Source organism: Dendropsophus ebraccatus, chromosome 6, assembly GCF_027789765.1.
Source record: "Dendropsophus ebraccatus isolate aDenEbr1 chromosome 6, aDenEbr1.pat, whole genome shotgun sequence".
NCBI classification, from domain to species: domain Eukaryota; kingdom Metazoa; phylum Chordata; class Amphibia; order Anura; family Hylidae; genus Dendropsophus; species Dendropsophus ebraccatus.
In genome coordinates, this window is record NC_091459.1 from 149,455,064 (window position 1) to 149,477,594 (window position 22,531).

General features: G+C 47.1%; 1 protein-coding gene across 8 annotated transcripts in view; it reads left to right on the forward strand.

Moving 5' to 3' along the window:
• Positions 1–22,531, forward strand: part of DNMT3A (DNA methyltransferase 3 alpha) — a 179,460-nt gene that overhangs the window by 130,329 nt on the left and 26,600 nt on the right. The window contains exon 1 of one of the 8 annotated variants that reach the window (XM_069973242.1): positions 6,740–6,796. The exons of the other annotated variants lie outside the window; for them this stretch is intronic. Within the exon in view, the coding sequence (XP_069829343.1) occupies positions 6,755–6,796 (42 nt within the window). The 5' untranslated portion in view covers positions 6,740–6,754. Of the gene's footprint in view, positions 1–6,739; positions 6,797–22,531 lie in introns of those variants that run through there. 8 annotated transcript variants of the gene reach the window in all.

Genomic DNA, 22,531 nt, shown 5'->3' on the forward strand with positions numbered 1-22,531 from the left:
AGTGCTGGGTGTATATAGTGTATATAGTGCTGGGTGTATATAGTGCTGGGTGTATATAGTCCTGGGTGTATATAGTGCTGGGTGTATATAGTGTATATAGTGCTGGGTGTTTATAGTGCTGGGTGTATATAGTGTATATAGTGCTGGGTGTATATAGTGCTGGGTGTATATAGTCCTGGGTGTATATAGTGCTGGGTGTATATAGTGTATATAGTGCTGGGTGTATATAGTCCTGGGTGTATATAGTGTATATAGTCCTGGGTGTATATAGTGCTGGGTGTATATAGTGTATATAGTGCTGGGTGTATATAGTGCTGGGTGTTTATAGTGCTGGGTGTATATAGTGTATATAGTCCTGGGTGTATATAGTGCTGGGTGTATATAGTGCTGGGTGTATATAGTGTATATAGTCCTGGGTGTATATAGTGCTAGGTGTATATAGTGTATATAGTGCTGGGTGTATATAGTGCTGGGTGTATATAGTGTATATAGTGCTGGGTGTATATAGTGTATATAGTGCTGGGTGTATATAGTGTATATAGTGCTGGGTGTATATAGTGTATATAGTGCTGGGTGTATATAGTGTATATAGTGCTAGGTGTATATAGTGTATATAGTGCTGGGTGTATATAGTGCTGGGTGTATATAGTGTATATAGTGCTAGGTGTATATAGTGTATATAGTGCTGGGTGTATATAGTGTATATAGTGCTGGGTGTATATAGTGTATATAGTGCTAGGTGTATATAGTGTATATAGTGCTAGGTGTATATAGTGTATATAGTGCTAGGTGTATATAGTGTATATAGTGCTGGGTGTATATAGTGTATATAGTGCTAGGTGTATATAGTGTATATAGTGCTGGGTGTATATAGTGCTGGGTGTATATAGTGTATATAGTCCTGGGTGTATATAGTGTATATAGTGCTGGGTGTATATAGTGTATATAGTGCTGGGTGTATATAGTGTATATAGTCCTGGGTGTATATAGTGCTGGGTGTATATAGTGCTGGGTGTATATAGTGTATGTAGTGCTTGGTGTATATAGTGTATATATTCCTGGGTGTATATAGTGCTGGGTGTATATAGTGCTGGGTGTATATAGTGTATATAGTGCTGGGTGTATATAGTGTATATAGTGCTGGGTGTATATAGTGTATATAGTGCTGGGTGTATATAGTGCTGGGTGTATATAGTGTATATAGTGCTGGGTGTATATAGCGTATATAGTGCTGGGTGTATATAGTGTATATAGTGCTGGGTGTATATAGTGCTGGGTGTATATAGTCCCGGGTGTATATAGGGTATATAGTGCTGGGTGTATATAGTCCTGGGTGTATATAGTGTATATAGTGCTGGGTGTATATAGTGCTGGGTGTATATAGTGCTGGGTGTATATAGTGTATATAGTGCTGGGTGTATATAGTGTATATAGTGCTGGGTGTATATAGTCCTGGGTGTATATAGGGTATATAGTGCTGGGTGTATATAGTCCTGAGTGTATATAGTGTATATAATGCTGGGTGTATATAGTGTATATAGTGCTGGGTGTATATAGTGCTGGGTGTATATAGTGTATATAGTGTTGGGTGTATATAGTGTATATAGTGCTGGGTGTATATAGTGTATATAGTGCTGGGTGTATATAGTGCTGGGTGTATATAGTGTATATAGTGCTGGGTGTATATAGTGCTGGGTGTATATAGTGCTGGGTGTATATAGTGTATATAGTGCTGGGTGTATATAGTGCTGGGTGTATATAGTGTATATAGTGCTGGGTGTATATAGTGCTGGGTGTATATAGTGCTGGGTGTATATAGTGTATATAGTGCTGGGTGTATATAGTCCTGGGTGTATATAGTGCTGGGGGTATATAGTGTATATAGTGCTGGGTGTATATAGTGCTGGGTGTATATAGTGTATATAGACCTGGGTGTATATAGTGTATATAGTGCTGGGTGTATATAGTGTATATAGTGCTGGGTGTATATAGTGTATATAGTGCTGGGTGTATATAGTGTATATAGTGCTGGGTGTATATAGTGCTGGGTGTATATAGTGTATATAGTGCTGGGTGTATATAGTGTATATAGTGCTGGGTGTATATAGTGTATATAGTGCTGGGTGTATATAGTGCTGGGTGTATATAGTGTATATAGTGTATATAGTGCTGGGTGTATATAGTCCTGGGTGTATATAGTGCTGGGGGTATATAGTGTATATAGTGCTGGGTGTATATAGTGCTGGGTGTATATAGTGCTGGGTGTATATAGTGTATATAGTGCTGGGTGTATATAGTGTATATAGTGCTGGGTGTATATAGTGTATATAGTCCTGGGTGTATATAGTGTATATAGTCCTGGGTGTATATAGTGTATATAGTGCTGGGTGTATATAGTGTATATAGTGCTGGGGGTATATAGTGTATATAGTGCTGGGTGTATATAGTGCTGGGTGTATATAGTGCTGGGTGTATATAGTGCTGGGTGTATATAGTGTATATAGTGCTGGGTGTATATAGTGTATATAGTGCTGGGTGTATATAGTGTATATAGTCCTGGGTGTATATAGTGTATATAGTCCTGGGTGTATATAGTGTATATAGTCCTGGGTGTATATAGTGCTGGGTGTATATAGTCCTGGGTGTATATAGTGTATATCAGGGGTCCTCAACTGGCGGACCGCGGTCCGAACCCGGACCGCGGAGGCCAGCTGTCCGGACCCCTGGTCAGACCTCCTAACCGCCCCGGATCCGGTCCGTCCCGCTCCCCACCGCACTGCCTCCCGCCCCATAGGCGTACTGTCCTTAGATGTCAGTACGCCTGTGGGGCTGGGGGCAGTGTCGGGGGCTGATACGCGCTCTCTGGGGATGTCCCGGGGATTCCCCAGCAGACCTCAGCACCACAGACCTCAGTGTACGCTGCCGGCCTGTCCTTCCCGGAAGTGCAGGCCGGCGGCGTACGCTGAGGTCACTGATGCGCGCTCTGCTGGGGAATCCCCGGAACATCCCTACAGAGCGCGTATCAGCCGGGGGCCGGACCGACGGGAAGAGAAGAAGACAGCCGCAGCGGGGAACGAGGTGCTAGGTGAGTTGTTTTTGTTATTTTTTTTTTCTGTCTGGGGGGCATCTACAAGGGGAGAGCGCACAGGTGGACTATATACTACAGGGGGACCTCACAGGGGGCTATATACTACTGAGGGGGCTATATACTACTGGGGGGAGCGCACAGGGGGCTATATACTACAGGGGGGACCTCACAGGGGGCTATATACTACTGAGGGGGCTATATACTACTGGGGGGAGCGCACAGGGGGATATATACTACAGGGGGGACCTCACAGGGGGCTATATACTACTGAGGGGGCTAAATACTACTGGGGGGAGCGCACAGGGGGTTATATACTACAGGGGGGACCTCACAGGGGCTATATACTACAGGGGGAAAGCACAAGGCGGGCTATATACTACTGGGGGGGACCTCACAGGGGGCTATATACTACTGGGGGGAGAGCACAGGGGCGCTATATACTACTGGGGGGAGCTCACAGGGGGCTATATACTACAGGGGGACAGCGCACGGGGGGGCTATATACTACAGGGGGAGCTCACAGGGGGCTATATACTACAGGGGGGAGCTCACAGGGGGGCTATATACTACTTGGGGGGAGCTCACGGGGGCTATATACTACTGGGGGGAGCTCACAGGGGGCTATATACTACAGGGGGAGAGCACAGGGGGGCTATATACTACTGGGGGGAGCTCACAGGGGGCTATATACTACTGGGGGACAGCGCACAGAGGGCTATATACTACAGGGGGAGAGCGCACAGGGAGGCTATATACTACTGGGGGGAGCTCACAGGGGGCTATATTCTACAGGGGGAGAGCGCACGGGGAGGCTATATACTACTGGGGGGAGCTCACAGGGGGCTATATACTACAGGGGGAGAGCGCACAGGGGGGCTATATACTACTGGGGGAGCAACAGGGGGCTATATACTTACTGAGGGAGAGCGCACAGGGGGGGCTATACACTACTGGGGGAGCAACAGGGGGGCTATATACTACCAGGGCAGTCACCCCCTTTGTACCTAATATCAAAGGCCTGGTGAGAAAGAAAAAAATGCCAGTTTTCCCGCTAATAAGCAGCAATTCTGTATATAAATAGTTGAACGTTTGTGACAAAGTAACAAAACACGTTTCCTACTGATGTTCAGCTCGGACCTTCACCTGACAATAGACCCCGGTAAGTGGACCTTCACTAAAAGTTGTTGAGTACCCCTGGTGTATATAGTGCTGGGTGTATATAGTGTATATAGTGTATATAATGTATATAGTGCTGGGTGTATATAGTGTATATAGACCTGGGTGTATATAGTGCTGGGTGTATATAGTGTATATAGACCTGGGTGTATATAGTGCTGGGTGTATATAGTGTATATAGTGCTGGGTGTATATAGACCTGGGTGTATATAGTACTGGGTGTATATAGTGTATATAGTGCTGGGTGTATATAGTGCTGGGTGTATATAATGTATATAGTCCTGGGTGTATATAGTGCTGGGTGTATATAGTCCTGGTTGTATATAGTGCTGGGTGTACATAGTGTATATAGTGCTGGGTGTATATAGTGTATATAGTCCTGGGTGTATATAGTGTATATAGTGCTGGGTGTATATAGTGCTGGGTGTATATAGTGCTGGGTGTATATAGTGTATATAGTGCTGGGTGTATATAGTGTATATAGTCCTGGGTGTATATAGTGTATATAGTGCTGGGTGTATATAGTCCTGGGTGTATATAGTGTATATAGTGCTGGGTGTATATAGTCCTGGGTGTATATAGTGTATATACTGCTGGGTGTATATAGTGCTGGGTGTATATAGTGTATATAGTCCTGGGTGTATATAGTGCTGGGTGTATATAGTCCTGGTTGTATATAGTGCTGGGTGTACATAGTGTATATAGTGCTGGGTGTATATAGTGTATATAGTGCTGGGTGTATATAGTGTATATAGTCCTGGGTGTATATAGTGTATATAGTGCTGGGTGTATATAGTGTATATAGTGCTGGGTGTATATAGTGTATATAGTCCTGGGTGTATATAGTGTATATAGTGCTGGGTGTATATAGTGCTGGGTGTATATAGTGCTGGGTGTATATAGTGTATATAGTCCTGGGTGTATATAGTGTATATAGTGTATATAGTGCTGGGTGTATATAGTGCTGGGTGTATATAATGTATATAGTCCTGGGTGTATATAGTGCTGGGTGTATATAGTCCTGGGTGTATATAGTGTATATAGTGTATATACTGCTGGGTGTATATAGTGCTGGGTGTATATAGTGCTGGGTGTATATAGTGTATATAGTCCTGGGTGTATATAGTGTATATAGTCCTGGGTGTATATAGTGCTGGGTGTATATAGTGCTGGGTGTATATAGTGTATATAGTGCTGGGTGTATATAGTCCTGGTTGTATATAGTGCTGGGTGTATATAGTGTATATAGTGCTGGGTGTATATAGTCCTGGGTGTATATAGTGTATATAGTCCTGGGTGTATATAGTGTATATAGTCCTGGGTGTATATAGTGCTGGGTGTATATAGTGCTGGGTGTATATAGTGTATATAGTGCTGGGTGTATATAGTGCTGGGTGTATATAGTGCTGGGTGTATATAGTGTATATAGTGCTGGGTGTATATAGTGTATATAGTGCTGGGTGTATATAGTGTATATAGTGCTGGGTGTATATAGTGCTGGGTGTATATAGTGTATATAGTGCTGGGTGTATATAGTGTATATAGTCCTGGGTGTATATAGTCCTGGGTGTATATAGTGCTGGGTGTATATAGTGTATATAGTGCTGGGTGTATATAGTGTATATAGTGCTGGGTGTATATAGTGTATATAGTGCTGGGTGTATATAGTGTATATAGTGCTGGGTGTATATAGTGTATATAGTGCTGGGTGTATATAGTGTATATAGTGCTGGGTGTATATAGTGTATATAGTGCTGGGTGTATATAGTGTATATAGTGCTGGGTGTATATAGTGTATATAGTGCTGGGTGTATATAGTGTATATAGTGCTGGGTGTATATAGTGTATATAGTGCTGGGTGTATATAGTGTATATAGTGCTGGGTGTATATAGTGTATATAGTGCTGGGTGTATATAGTGTATATAGTGCTGGGTGTATATAGTGTATATAGTGCTGGGTGTATATAGTGTATATAGTGCTGGGTGTATATAGTGCTGGGTGTATATAGTGTATATAGTGCTGGGTGTATATAGTGTATATAGTCCTGGGTGTATATAGTGTATATAGTGTATATAGTGCTGGGTGTATATAGTCCTGGGTGTATATAGTGTATATAGTCCTGGGTGTATATAGTGTATATAGTGCTGGGTGTATATAGTGTATATAGTGCTGGGTGTATATAGTGCTGGGTGTATATAGTGCTGGGTGTATATAGTGCTGGGTGTATATAGTGACTCCCTGCAGTGATGATGGGAGTAGTAATGCACTGATCAGTATGTGGGAACTACAAGGCCCAGCATGGCAGCCCAGCCCAGAGCAGCAGTGGGGCCCCCCAGGCCTCATGTCAGGGGCAGAGCAGGAGGCTGCAGGGGAGGGCTGTGATTGGCTGGAAGTTTCCTGCAGGTCTGCTGGGGGAGGGGAGCTGTGAGGCTCCTTCTAGAAGCAGCAGCAGTGGCAGCAGCAGCAGAGGACGGCTGGCAGCGAGCAGCATGGGCAGGCACAGGAGGAGCAGGGCACTGGGCCCAGCACAGGTGCAGTATACAGGAGGACACACTATATATACACTCAGGACACCTGGCTTTCCCAGGCAGGGAGGGGCCCCAGGGCTGAGGATCAGGTGACAGGGCAGCTAAAGGGGTGTGAGCATGTGTGAGCTGCTGTGCTGTGCAGCCAGGGGCCCAGGGGCCACACAGACAGAATATAGAGCCCCTGCAGGGCCACAGAGAGGGTGCAGGGAGCTGGGCCAGGGCAGCCACATGGGAGAGCAACCTGCACTACCCCAGAGCGGCCACCGGGGGAGCAGGAGTACAGGGACACTGACTGCACGGAGAGTACAGGGACACTGACTGCACGGAGAGGACAGGGACACTGACTGCACGGAGAGGACAGGGACACCGACTGCACGGAGAGTACAGGGACACCGACTGCACGGAGAGGACAGGGACACTGACTGCACGGAGAGTACAGGGACACTGACTGCATGGAGAGTACAGGGACACTGACTGCATGGATAGCAGGAGGACAGGGACACTGACTGCACGGAGAGTACAGGGACACCGACTGCATGGAGAGTACGGGGACACCGACTGCACGGAGAGTACAGGGACACCGACTGCACGGAGAGTACAGGGACACCGACTGCACGGAGAGTACAGGGACACCAACTGCACGGAGAGTACAGGGACACCGACTGCACGGAGAGTACAGGGACACCGACTGCACGGAGAGTACAGGGACACCGACTGCACGGAGAGGACAGGGACACTGACTGCACGGAGAGTACAGGGACACTGACTGCACGGAGAGTACAGGGACACCGACTGCACGGAGAGGACAGGGACACCGACTGCACGGAGAGGACAGGGACACCGACTGCACGGAGAGGACAGGGACACCGACTGCACGGAGAGGACAGGGACACCGACTGCACGGAGAGGACAGGGACACTGACTGCACGGAGAGGACAGGGACACTGACTGCACGGAGAGGACAGGGACACCGACTGCACGGAGAGGACAGGGACACTATATAGGAGTAGTAACTATATACTGAGGATGGGAAAGGATGATCCTTCTGTTGTTACTTCCGGTGGAGAGAATGGTCCCCTTGTTGTTACTGCTGGGGGAGAGGAAGCCCCCCTCCAGGGCTTCATGCTGGCCCCCCCTCCAGGGCTTCATGCTGGTCCCCCCTCCAGGGCTTCATGCTGGGCCCCCCTCCAGGGCTTCATGCTGGGCCCCCCTCCAGGGCTTCATGCTGGGCCCCCCTCCAGGGCTTCATGCTGGGCCCCCCTCCAGGGCTTCATGCTGGGCCCCCCTCCAGGGCTTCATGCTGGGCCCCCCTCCAGGGCTTCATGCTGGGCCCCCCTCCAGGGCTTCATGCTGGGCCCCCCTCCAGGGCTTCATGCTGGGCCCCCCTCCAGGGCTTCATGCTGGGCCCCCCTCCAGGGCTTCATGCTGGGCCCCCCTCCAGGGCTTCATGCTGGGCCCCCCTCAAGGGCTTCATGCTGGGCCCCCCTCCAGGGCTTCATGCTGGGCCCCCCTCCAGGGCTTCATGCTGGGCCCCCCTCCAGTGCTTCATGCTGGGCCCCCCTCCAGGGCTTCATGCTGGGCCCCCCCTCCAGGGCTTTATGCTGGGCCCCCCTCTCAGGCCACAGTATACAGGAGGATATATACTATACCGGGGGGTAACATAGCCTAGGCCACAGTATACAGGAGGGGATATATTCTATACCAGGGGGTGTAACATAGCCCAGACCACAGTATACAGGAGGGATATATACTATACCAGGGGGTGTAACATAGCCCAGGCCACAGTATACAGGAGGGATATATTCTATACCGGGGGATGTAACATAGCCCAGGCTACAGTATACAGGAGGGGATATATACTATACCGGGGGTGTAACATAGCCCAGGCCACAGTATACAGGAGGGATATATTCTATACCAGGGGGTGTAACATAGCCCAGGCCACAGTATACAGGAGGGGATATATTCTATACCAGGGGGTGTAACATAGCCCAGGCTACAGTATACAGGAGGGGATATATTCTATACCAGGGGTGTAACATAGCCCAGGCCACAGTATACAGGAGGGATATATTCTATACCAGGGGGTGTAACATAGCCCAGGCTACAGTATACAGGAGGGGATATATTCTATACCGGGGGGTGTAACATAGCCCAGACCACAGTATACAGGAGGGATATATACCGGGGGTGTAACATAGCCCAGGCCACAGTATACAGGAGGGATATATTCTATACCGGGGGTGTAACATAGCCCAGGCCACAGTATACAGGAGGGGATATATTCTATACCAGGGGATGTAACATAGCCCAGGCCACAGTATACAGGAGGGATATATACTATACCAGGGGGTGTAACATAGCCCAGGCCACAGTATACAGGAGGGGATATATACTATACCGGGGGTGTAACATAGCCTAGGCCACAGTATACAGGAGGGATATATTCTATACCAGGGGATGTAACATAGCCCAGGCCACAGTATACAGGAGGGGATATATTCTATACCGGGAGATGTAACATAGCCTCGGCCACAGTATACAGGAGGGGATATATTCTATACCGGGGGGTGTAACATAGCCCAGACCACAGTATACAGGAGGGATATATACTATACCGGGGGATGTAACATAGCCCAGGCCACAGTATACAGGAGGGGATATATTCTATACCGGGGGATGTAACATAGCCCAGGCCACAGTATACAGGAGGGGATATATACTATACCGGGGGTGTAACATAGCCCAGGCCACAGTATACAGGAGGGATATATTCTATACCGGGGGTGTAACATAGCCCAGGCCACAGTATACAGGAGGGGATATATACTATACTGGGGGATGTAACATAGCCCAGGCCACAGTATAAAGGAGGAGATATATTCTATACCAGGGGGTGTAACATAGCCCAGGCCACAGTATACAGGAGGGGTATATACTATACCGGGGGTGTAACATAGCCCAGGCCACAGTATACAGGAGGGATATATACTATACTGGGGGGTGTAACATAGCCCAGGCTACAGTATACAGGAGGGGATATATACTATACCAGGGGGTGTAACATAGCCCAGGCCACAGTATATAGGAGGGATATATACTATACCAGGGGGTGTAACATAGCCCAGACCACAGTATACAGGAGGGGATATATTCTATACCAGGGGGTGTAACATAGCCCAGGCCACAGTATACAGGAGGGATATATACTATACCGGGGGATGTAACATAGCCCAGGCCACAGTATACAGGAGGGGATATATACTATACTGGGGGATGTAACATAGCCCAGGCCACAGTATACAGGAGGGGATATATACTATACCGGGGGGTGTAACATAGCCCAGGCCACAGTATACAGGAGGGGATATATACTATACCAGGGGGTGTAACATAGCCCAGGCTACAGTATACAGGAGGGGATATATACTATACCAGGGGGTGTAACATAGCCCAGGCCACAGTATATAGGAGGGATATATACTATACCAGGGGGTGTAACATAGCCCAGGCCACAGTATACAGGAGGGGATATATACTATACCAGGGGGTAACATAGCCCAGGCCACAGTATACAGGAGGGATATATACTATACCAGGGGATGTAACATAGCCCAGGCTACAGTATACAGGAGGGGATATATACTATACCGGGGGGTGTAACATAGCCCAGGCCACAGTATATAGGAGGGATATATACTATACCAGGGGGTGTAACATAGCCCAGGCCACAGTATATAGGAGGGATATATACTATACCAGGGGGTGTAACATAGCCCAGGCCACAGTATACAGGAGGGGATATATACTATACCGGAGGATGTAACATAGCCCAGGCCACAGTATACAGGAGGGATATATACTATACCGGGGGGTGTAACATAGCCCAGGCCACAGTATATAGGAGGGGATATATTCTATACCAGGGGGTGTAACATAGCCCAGGCCACAGTATACAGGAGGGATATATACTATACCGGGGGATGTAACATAGCCCAGGCCACAGTATACAGGAGGGATATATACTATACCAGGGGATGTAACATAGCCCAGGCCACAGTATACAGGAGGGGATATATACTATACCAGGGGATGTAACATAGCCCAGGCCACAGTATACAGGAGGGGATATATACTATACCAGGGGGTAACATAGCCCAGGCCACAGTATACAGGAGGGATATATACTATACCAGGGGATGTAACATAGTCCAGGCCACAGTATACAGGAGGGGAGGCACTTCTGGCGTACCATACGGTCCAGCTGCTCCCACAATGGGGTGGTGATCTGGTGACTGCGCTGGCCACTCCATTCCCTATGATAGAATACCAGCTGCTGCTTCTGCTGGAAATAGTTCTTGCACAATTTGGAGGTGTTTAGGGTCATTGTCCTGTTGTAGGATGAAATTGGCTCCAACCAAGCGCTGCCCACTGGGTATGGCATGGCGGTGCAGAGTGATGGCCTTCCTTATTCACAATCCCTTTTACCCTGTACAAATCTCCCACCTTACCAGCACCAACCCCAGACCATCACATGACCTCCACCATGTATAACAGATGGCGTCAGGCATTCTTCCAGCATCTTCTCATTTCTTCTGCGTCTCACAAAAGTTCTTCTTTGTGATCCAAACACCTCAAACTTGGATTCATCCGTCCACAACACTTTTTTCCAGTCTTCCTCTGTCCAATCTCTGTGTTCTTTTGCCCATCTCACTCTTTTTCTTTTATTGGCCAGTCTCAGATATGGCTTTTTCTTTGCCACTCTGCCCTGAAGCCCAAAATCCTGCAGCCGCCTCTTCCCTGTAGATGGTGACACTGGTGTTTTGCGGGGACTATGTAATGAAGATGCCAGTTGGGGACCTGTGAGGCGTCTGTTTCTCAGACTAGAGACTCTAATGTGCTTATCTTCTTGCTTAGTTGTGCAACGCGGCCTCCCACTTCTTTTTCTACTCTGGTTAGAGCCTGTTTGTGCTGTCCTCTGTAGGGAGTAGTACACACCGTTGTAGGAAATCTTCCATTTCTTAGCAATTTCTGGCATGGAATAGCCTTCATTTCTAAGAACAAGAATAGACTGTCGAGTTTCAGATGAAAGTTCTCTTTTTCTGGCCATTTTGAGCGTTTAATTGACCCCACAAATGTGATGCTCCAGAAACACAATCTGCTCAAAGGAAGGTCAGTTTTGTAGCTTCTGTAACGAGCTAGACTGTTTTCAGATGTGTGAACATGATTGCACAAGGGTTTTCTAATCATCAATTATCCTTCTGAGCCAATGAGCAAACACATTGTACCATTAGAAGACTGGAGTGATAGTTGCTGGGAATGGGCCTCTATACACCTATGTAGATATTGCACCAAAAACCAGACATTTGCAGCTAGAATAGTCAGTTACCACATTAGCAATGTATAGAGTGGATTGGTTTAAAGTTAGGACTAGTTTAAAGTTATCTTCATTGAGAAGTACAGTGCTTTTCCTTCAAAAATAAGGACATTTCAATCTGACCCCAAACGCTAGTGTATATTGCACTGACAGTAGGTGGCGCTGTCCCATCAGCTTACATGAAGCTGACAGTAGGTGGCGCTGTCCCATCAGCTTACATTATACTGACAGTAGGTGGCGCTGTCCCATCAGCTTACATTGTACTGACAGTAGGTGGCGCTGTCCCTTCAGCTTACATTGTACTGACAGTAGGTGGCGCTGTCCCTTCAGCTTACATTGTACTGACAGTAGGTGGCGCTGTCCCATCAGCTTACATTGTACTGACAGTAGGTAGCGCTGTCCCATCAGCTTACATTATACTGACAGTAGGTAGCGCTGTCCCATCAGCTTACATTATTATTATTATTTATTATTATTATTATTATTATTATTTATTTATAAAGCGCCCTTAGTTCCAGAGCGCTATACAATAGATAGGCAACAGGCAGGAACAATACAAGATCAGAAAACATTACATGAAGGCAAAAGACAGACTGGTACATGGGGGAAGAGGACGCTGCCCGCGAGGGCTCACAATCTATGGGGTATAGGGAGACAAACAGGAGGTAAAGTGCAGCCATTCAAGTGTGATGCAGAGTTATTGTAGGTTGTAGCCTTGTTTGAAGAGATGGGTTTTCAGGTTACTTTTGAAGGACTTGATGGTGGATGAGAGACGGATGTGTCGGGGTAGCGAGTTCCAGAGTATGGGGGAGGCTCGGGCAAAGTCCTGGAGGCGGTTGTGCGAGGTACGAACAAGGGGGGAGCGGAGACTGAGGTCACTGGAGGATCGAAGGTTGCGTGAGGGACGGTAGCGGGATATCAGGTCAGAGATGTACGGAGGGGACAGGTTGTGGATTGCCTTGTATGTCATGATCAACAATTTAAAGTCAATACGTTGGGCAATGGGGAGCCAGTGAAGGGATTGGCAGAGGGGAGAGGCTGAGGCAAAGCGAGGGGAAAGGTGGATTAGTCGGGCAGCAGAGTTAAGGATAGACTGGAGGGGATCAAGGGAGTTAGCTGGAAGGCCAGAGAGGAGGATGTTACAGTAGTCCAAGCGGGAGATAATGAGAGCATGGACCAGCAGTTTGGTGGAGTCAGGGGTGAGGAAAGAGCGGATTCTGGAAATGTTTTTGAGGTGAAGGCGGCAGGAGGTGGTCAGGGCCTGAATATGTCGTTTAAAGGACAGGGCAGAGTCAAAGGTGACGCCAAGGCAGCGGACTTGGGGGACAGGGGACAGAGTACAGCCATTGATAGTGATTGACAGATTAGAAGGCGGGGTGGAGCGAGATGGGGGAAAGATGATAAGTTCTGTTTTGTCCATGTTGAGTTTTAGAAAGCGGGAGGAGAAGAAGGAGGATATGGCCGATAGACACTCTGGAATCCTGGATAGCAAAGAGGTGACATCCGGACCAGAGAGGTAGATCTGAGTGTCATTGGCGTAGAGGTGGTACCTGAAGCCATGGGATTCTATGATATGTCCCAGGCCAGAGGTGTAGATGGAGAAGAGAAGAGGCCCGAGTACAGAGCCTTGGGGAACACCAACAGTAAGGGGACGAGGAGAGGAGGTGGTGTGGGAGTGGGAGACACTAAAAGTGCGGTTGGAGAGGTAAGAGGAGATCCAGGAGAGAGCTAGGCTAGTGACACCAAGGGATGAGAGGATTTGTAAGAGGAGAAAATGGTCAACTGTGTCGAAGGCAGAAGATAGGTCAAGGAGAAGGAGCACAGAGTAGTGGCGCGAGGTTTTGGCAGTCAGCAGGTCATTAGCCACTTTGGTGAGGGCAGTTTCTGTGGAGTGGTGGGAGCGGAAACCGGATTGCAGGGAGTCAAAAAACGAGTTGGATGAAAAATGTGAGGAAAGTTCATGGTAGACATGTTGTTCCAGGAGTTTTGAGGCAAAGGGGAGAAGCGAGATGGGGCGGTAGCTGGATAAGGAAGTAGGGTCAAGGGATGGCTTTTTGAGGATGGGTGTGATGGTTGCATGTTTATATGGAGATGGGAAGATGCCAGAAGTTAGTGATAGATGCAAGAGATGGGTAAGTGCTGGGACAAGTGCTGAGGAGAGGTTAGGGATAAGGTGGGATGGAATAGGGTCAAGTGCGCAGGTGGTGAGGTGCGATGTGGAGAGTAGTTTGGAGAGATGTTCTTCTGTGATGGTGGAGAGGTGAGTTAGTGGGGACGGGCAGTAGACAGGCATTAGGGGGGGCTGAGGGGACTGTGAGTTGAAGCTTCCTCTGATGTCATCGATTTTCTGCTTGAAGAATGTGGCGAAGTCCTCAGCAGAGATGAGAGATGTGGGGGGTGGCAGTGGGGGGCGGAGAAGAGAGTTGAAGGTGTTAAACAGTTGCCTAGGGTTATGAGATAAGGAAGATATGAGGGAAGAAAAGTAGTCCTGTTTAGCAGAGGTGAGGGCAGATTTGAACTCAAGGAGTGCTCGCCTGTATGTTTGGAAGTGTTCCTCAGAGTCGGTCTTCTTCCAGCGCCGTTCAGCAGCTCTGGACACTCGCCTTAGTTGTTTGGTTAGGTCGGTGTGCCAGGGCTGTCTGTTCGTGCTTCGTGTTTTCTTTTTCGTGAGAGGGGCAACAGAGTCGAGGGCTGAGGTTATTGTGGAATTGTAGAAGGTTGCGGCTGTGTCAGTGTCGTTCAGAGAATGTATGGTGGAGAGAGGCAGAAGGGAGTCAGAGAGTGTTTGAGTGTTGAGGTTTCTGACAGTAGGTGGCGCTGTCCCATCAGCTTACATTGTACTGACAGTAGGTGGCGCTGTCCCATCAGCTTACATTGTGCTGACAGTAGGTGGCACTGTCCCATCAGCTTACATTATACTGACAGTAGGTGGCGCTGTCCCATCAGCTTACATTATACTGACAGTAGGTGGCGCTGTCCCATCAGGTTACATTGTACTGACAGTAGGTGGCGCTGTCCCATCAGCTTACATTATACTGACAGTAGGTGGCGCTGTCCCATCACCTTACATTGTACTGACAGTAGGTGGCGCTGTCCCATCAGCTTACATTATACTGACAGTAGGTGGCGCTGTCCCATCAGCTTACATTATACTGACAGTAGGTGGCGCTGTCCCAGCAGCTTACATTGTACTGACAGTAGGTGGCGCTGTCCCATCAGCTTACATTATACTGACAGTAGGTGGCGCTTCCCATCAGCTTACATTATACTGACAGTAGATGGCGCTGTCCCATCAGCTTACATTATACTGACAGTAGATGGCGCTGTCCCATCAGCTTACATTATACTGACAGTAGGTGGCGCTGTCCCATCAGGTTACATTGTACTGACAGTAGGTGGAGCTGTCCCATCAGCTTACACTATACTGACAGTAGATGGCGCTGTCCCATCAGCTTACATTGTACTGACAGTAGGTAGCGCTGTCCCATCAGCTTACATTGTACTGACAGTAGGTGGCGCTGTCCCATCAGCTTACATTATACTGACAGTAGATGGCGCTGTCCCATCAGCTTACATTATACTGACAGTAGGTGGCGCTGTCCCATCAGCTTACATTGTACTGACAGTAGGTGGCGCTGTCCCATCAGCTTACATTATACTGACAGTAGGTGGCGCTGTCCCATTACTGCATCATCTGCACTATTGAAGCAGGAGGTTTTTATGGGCTGTGCAAAATTTTACGGTTGTTGCGCAAAAATCATCATTAGACGCAAGTGCCTGGATACATCTTGCAACATTTATTGCACAATTTGTGTTTTTTGCAGTCCGTTTTTTTCATCCTTTTTTGCAAAAAAAAAAAACAGATTAAAAAATGTATCAAAACGCATCTTTTTTTAGTGTACAGAAAAATGCGGTCAACCACAGTATTTGTGTACACTAAAAAAAAATGCAATTTTTAGCATTTTTATCCATTTTTTATTATGGAATGGAAAAACTGATCAAAATGGAAAAACTGATCAAAATGGAGGCACACAAACGCTTCCTTTATTCTCATCCATTTTGCAAAAAACTAATAGGGAAAAAAATGGACTGCAATAACACAGTGAACCCAGTCTAAACAGCTTGGCTACAAAGCTATGCTAGGGGAGGATTTTGCGCAAAAAAAAAAAGAAAATTAGCACTTGACAAATCTAATGAAAACTTTAAAACTAGTTAATAGACACCCCCCCCCCCCTACATGCATTGAAGGTGAAGGTGCAGGCATTGAAAACTGATGTTTCAATAGCGCAAAACCCTTGAAGTGAAACTTGCTCCGTTGCCCCTGGCAACCAATCGGATTCCACCTTTCATACCTCACAGACTCTGGAAAATGAAAGGTAAATTGGTTGCTAGGGGCAACTGAGCCACAACTGTGTCACATAACACCATGGGGGAGATTTATCAAACATGGTGTAAAGGTGGAAATCAGATCCCACCTTTCCAAAGAGTCTGTGAGGAATGAAAGGTGAAATCTGATTGGTTGCCGGGGGCGACTGAGCCAGTGTCCCTTTACAGCATGTCTGATCAATCTCCCCCCATGTCTGATCAATCTCCCCCCATGTCTGATCAATCTCCCCCCATGTCTGATCAATCTCCCCCCATGTCTGATCAATCTCCCCCCATGTCTGATAAATCCCCCCATGTCTGATAAATCTCCCCCCATGTCTGATAAATCTCCCCCCATGTCTGATAAATCTCCCCCCCCATGTCTGATCAATCTCCTCCCATGTCTGATAAATCTCCCCCCATGTCTGATCAATCTCCCCCCATGTCTGATCAATCTCCCCCCCCATGTCTGATAAATCTCCCCCCATGTCTGATAAATCTCCCCCCCCCCCATGTCTTATAAATCTCCCCCCATGTCTGATCAATCTCCCCCCATGTCTGATCAATCTCCCCCCATGTCTGATCAATCTCCCCCCATGTCTGATCAATCTCCCCCCATGTCTGATCAATCTCCTCCTATGTGATTAGATGTGTAAGATTTCCATCAGTAGCTTCTCACTAATATCACAGAAAAAGCCGAATCCCCAATAAAATGTTAAAAAATGAAATCATTCCTGTGTCTATCACTCAGTGCTGCTGATATCATGGGGGTATAAAATGGCCTGAGGGGGTATGAAGTGACCTAGGCCGAAATATACCCCGGGAATAATCTAGCCTAGGCCATTTTAACCCCGGGTATACTCTGGCCTGTTACACCGGGCCCCTCTCCAGGGCATTACACCGGGCCCCTCTCCAGGGCTTCGTGCCGGGCCCCTCTTCAGGGCATTACACTGGGCCCCTCTTCAGGGCATTATACCGGACCCCTCTCCAGGGCTTCGTGCCGGGCTCCTCTCCAGGGCTTCGTGCCGGGCCCCCCTCCAGTGCTTCATGCTGGGCCCCCCTCCAGGGCATTATACCGGGCCCCCATCCAGTGCTTCATGCTGGGCCCCCCTCCAGTGCTTCATGCCGGGCCCCTCTCCAGGGCATTATACCGGGCTGGTGCTCGGGAATAGACTGGCACCATGTGCGGGAACCAGGCGGCTGTTCAAAAACTGTACCGTGGCACCGGTCTCCCTGCGCCGTTCATGTAGCGTACCCAGAGCAATATGCTCGCCCTGCAGTCACTTTAAGGTTATTGTTATTCCTGCTGCTAATAACACTTGCACTCTAACCCCTGAGGAAGCTGCACATAGCAGTGAAACATGCGTGGGGTCCGGGGCTCCTGCCTCCCCGGCTCTGTACCCCTCTGTATTCTCCGTTACATCCTGTGTCTTCCCCATTGGAGGTGTAGTGCAGGTATACGGTATACGCTGCCTGGACTGCTCCGGGGGGAATACTGCAGGGGGTCCGGCCTCCCCAGTTCTATGGGATTTGTTCATGGTTTTATGGATTTCGCTGCAGAATCATTTTATGTGATCAATAAAAGGTTTTAATTTTCCTATAAACTGAATAAGACAAGGGGAACCCTGCTGCAAATACTATTATACTATAGAAGGAGCTGGGGGAACCCTGCTGCAAATACTATTATACTATAGAAGGAGGTGGGGGAACCCTGCTGCAAAAACTATTATACTATAGAGGGAGGTGGGGGAACCCTGCTGCAAATACTATTATACTATAGAAGGAGGTGGGGAACCCTGCTGCAAATACTATAATACTATACACGGAGGTGGGGGAACCCTGCTGCAAAAACTATTATACTATAGAGGGAGGTGGGGAACCCTGCTGCAAATACTATAATACTATACACGGAGGTGGGGGAACCCTGCTGCAAATACTATTATACTATAGAGGGAGGTGGGGGAACCCTGCTGCAAAAACTATTATACTATAGAGGGAGGTGGGGAACCCTGCTTCAAATACTATAATACTATACACGGAGGTGGGGGAACCCTGCTGCAAAAACTATTATACTATAGAAGGAGGTGGGGGAACCCTGCTGCAAAAACTATTATACTATAGAAGGAGCTGGGGGAACCCTGCTGCAAAAACTATTATACTATAGAAGGAGGTGGGGAACCCTGCTGCAAAAACTATTATACTATAGAGGGAGGTGGGGGAACCCTGCTGCAAAAACTATTATACTATAGAGGGAGGTGGGGGAACCCTGCTGCAAAAACTATTATACTATAGAGGGAGGTGGGGGAACCCTGCTGCAAAAACTATTATACTATAGAAGGAGGTGGGGGAACCCTGCTGCAAATAATATTATACTATAGAGGGAGGTGGGGGAACCCTGATGCAAATACTATTATACTATAGAGGGAGGTGGGGGAACCCTGCTGCAAATACTATTATACTATAGAAGGAGGTGGGGAAACCCTGCTGCAAAAACTATTATACTATAGAGGGAGGTGGGGGAACCCTGATGCAAATACTATTATACTATACACAGAGGTGGGGGAACCCTGCTGCAAATCTATATAATAAAAATGAAAGTCTGTCTGTCTGTCCTTCTGTCTGTCTGTCTGTCCTTCTGTCTGTCTGTCTGTCTGTCCTCTATAGACTTCCAAACACCTGAACCGTTTGACCCCAAATTTGGCCCACAGATACATTGGGTGCCCGGGAAGGTTATTGCGGACGTCCCGTCCCCGCCAGATGTACAGGAGGGGAGGGGGAGGGAAAAGAGAGGCGCCCCATAGAGATGAATGGGAAAATCTCCTCACTGCAAACACAGGTGATATAATTAGCTGCAGCAGACACGGCAGTTGGAGCCTTAGCAACCAATAGGATTACTGCTTTCATTTTCACAGGGAGCAATGGTTGCTAGGGAAGCTGCCTCACAACATCCACAGTAATAACTGGTAGACCCCCTACTCCATCTATACATTACATGTATATACAGGACCCCCTACTCCATCTATACAGGACATGTATATACAGGACCCCCTACTCCATCTATACAGTACATGTATATACAGGACCCCCTACTCCATCTATACAGTACATGTATATACAGGACCCCCTACTCCATCTATACAGTATATGTATACAGGACCCTCTACTCCATACATGTACTGTATAGATGGAGTAGGGGGTCCTGTATATACATGTACTGTATAGATGGAGTAGGGGGTCCTGTATATACATGTACTGTATAGATGGAGTAGGGGGTCCTGTATACATGTACTGTATAGATGGAGTAGGGGGTCCTGTATATACATGTACTGTATAGATGGAGTAGGGGGCCCTGTATAAATGTACAGTATAGATGGAGTAGGGGGTCCTGTATACATGTACTGTATAGATGGACTAGGGGGTCCTGTATATACATGTACTGTATAGATGGAGTACGGGGCCCTGTATATACATGTACTGTATGGATGGAGTAGGGGGTCCTGTATACATGTACTGTATAGATGAAGTAGGGGGTCCTGTATATACATGTACTGTATAGATGGAGTAGGGGGTCCTGTATACCTGTACTGTATAGATGGAGTAGGGGGTCCTGTATATACATGTACTGTATAGATGGAGTAGGGGGTCCTGTATACATGTACTGTATAGATGGAGTAGGGGGTCCTGTATATATATGTACTGTATAGATGGAGTAGGGGGTCCTGTATATACATGTCCTGTATAGATGGAGTAGGGGGTCCTGTATATACATGTACTGTATAGATGGAGTAGGGGGTCCTGTATACATGTACTGTATAGATGGAGTAGGGGGTCCTGTATATACATGTACTGTATAGATGGAGTAGGGGGTCCTGTATATATATGTACTGTATAGATGATATAGAGTAGGGGGTCCTGTATACATGTACTGTATAGATGGAGTAGGGGGTCCTGTATATACATGTACTGTATGGATGGAGTAGGGGGCCCTGTATACCTGTACTGTATAGATGGAGTAGGGGGCCCTGTATATACATGTACTGTATAGATGGAGTAGGGGGCCCTGTATATACATGTACTGTATAGATGGAGTAGGGGGCCCTGTATACATATACTGTATAGATTGAGTAGGGGGTCCTGTATATACATGTACTGTATAGATGGAGTAGGGGGTCCTGTATACATGTACTGTATAGATGGAGTAGGGGGTCTACCAGTTATTACTGTGGATGTTGTGAGGCAGCTTCCCTAGCAACCATTGCTCCCTGTGAAAATGAAAGCAGTAATCCTATTGGTTGCTAAGGCTCCAACTGCCGTGTCTGCTGCAGCTAATTATATCACCTGTGTTTGCAGTGAGGAGATTTTCCCATTCATCTCTATGGGGCGCCTCTCTTTCCCCTCCCCCTCCCCTCCTGTACATCTGGCGGGGACGGGACCTTCGCAATAACCTTCCCGGGCACCCAATGTATCTGTGGGCCAAATTTGGGGTCAAACGGTTCAGGCGTTTGGAAGTCTATAGAGGACAGACAGACAGACAGAAGGACAGACAGACAGACAGAAGGACAGACAGACACAGAAGGACAGACAGACAGAAGGACAGACAGACAGACTTTCATTTTTATTATATAGATAATGTACTGGTTATTATATAGTGTAATGTATTGGTTATTATATAGTATACTGGTAATGTACTGGGTATTATATAATGTACTGGTTATATAATGCACTAGTATAATGAACTTATTGTTTACTAGAAAATGTACCCGGCGCTGCCCGGGTATAAAGTGTCAGTGTGTTAATTAGATTTGTTCTAAGGTGCCCAGGAGGCCAAGCTAAAGGTATTGTTTCATCTGAGTTAATCAGTGGAATTAGTGTATACTTGTAGTGCATAGTTGGAGGGGTTCTGTATACCCACAATGTATAGTTTTTAGGGGTCTCGCATATCTGTAGTGCATAGTTGGGGGGGCTGTATACCTATAGTGTATAGTTGGGGGGGTCCTGTATACCTGTATTGTGTAGTTGAGGGGGGGCTGTATACCTGTAGTGTATAGTTGAGGGAGGTCCTGTATACCTGCAGTGTACAGTTGGTGAAGGTCCTGTATACCTGTACTGTATAGTTTGGGGGTCCTGTATACCTGTAGTATATAGTTGGTGCTGTATACCTGTAATGTATAGTTGGTGGAGGTCTTGTATACCTGTAGTTTATAGTTTGAGGGTCCTGGATACCTGTAGTGTATAATTGGTGGAGGTCTTGTATACCTGTAGTATATAGTTTGGGGGGTCCTGTATACCTGTAGTGAATAGTTTGAGGGTCCTATATAACTATAGTATAGAGTTGGTGTAGGTTCTGTATACCTGTAGTGTATAGTTTGGGGTCCTATATACCTGTAGTATATAGCTGGTGGAGTTCCTGTATACCTGTAGTATATAGCTTTGGGGTCATGTTTACTTGTAGTATAGAGTTGGTGAAGGTGCTGTATACCTGTATTATAGAGTTGGTGTAGGTTCTGTATACCTGTAGTGTATAGTTTGGGGTCCTATATCCCTGTAGTATATAGCTGGTGGAGTTCCTGTATACCTGTAGTATATAGCTTTGGGGTCATGTTTACTTGTAGTATAGAGTTGGTGAAGGTGCTGTATACCTGTATTATAGAGTTGGTGTAGGTCCTGTATACCTGTAGTGTATAGTTTGGGGTCCTATATACCTGTAGTATATAGCTGGTGGAGTTCCTGTATACCTGTAGTATATAGCTTTGGGGTCATGTTTACTTGTAGTATAGAGTTGGTGAAGGTGCTGTATACCTGTATTATAGAGTTGGTGTAGGTCCTGTATACCTGTAGTGTATAGTTTTGAGGTCCTGTATACCTGTAGTGTATAGTTTGGGGTCCTATATACCTGTAGTTTATAGTTGGTGGAGTTCCTGTATACCTGTAGTGTATAGTTTTGGGGTCCTTTATACCTGTAGTGTAAAGCTTGAGGTCCTGTATACCTGTAGTAT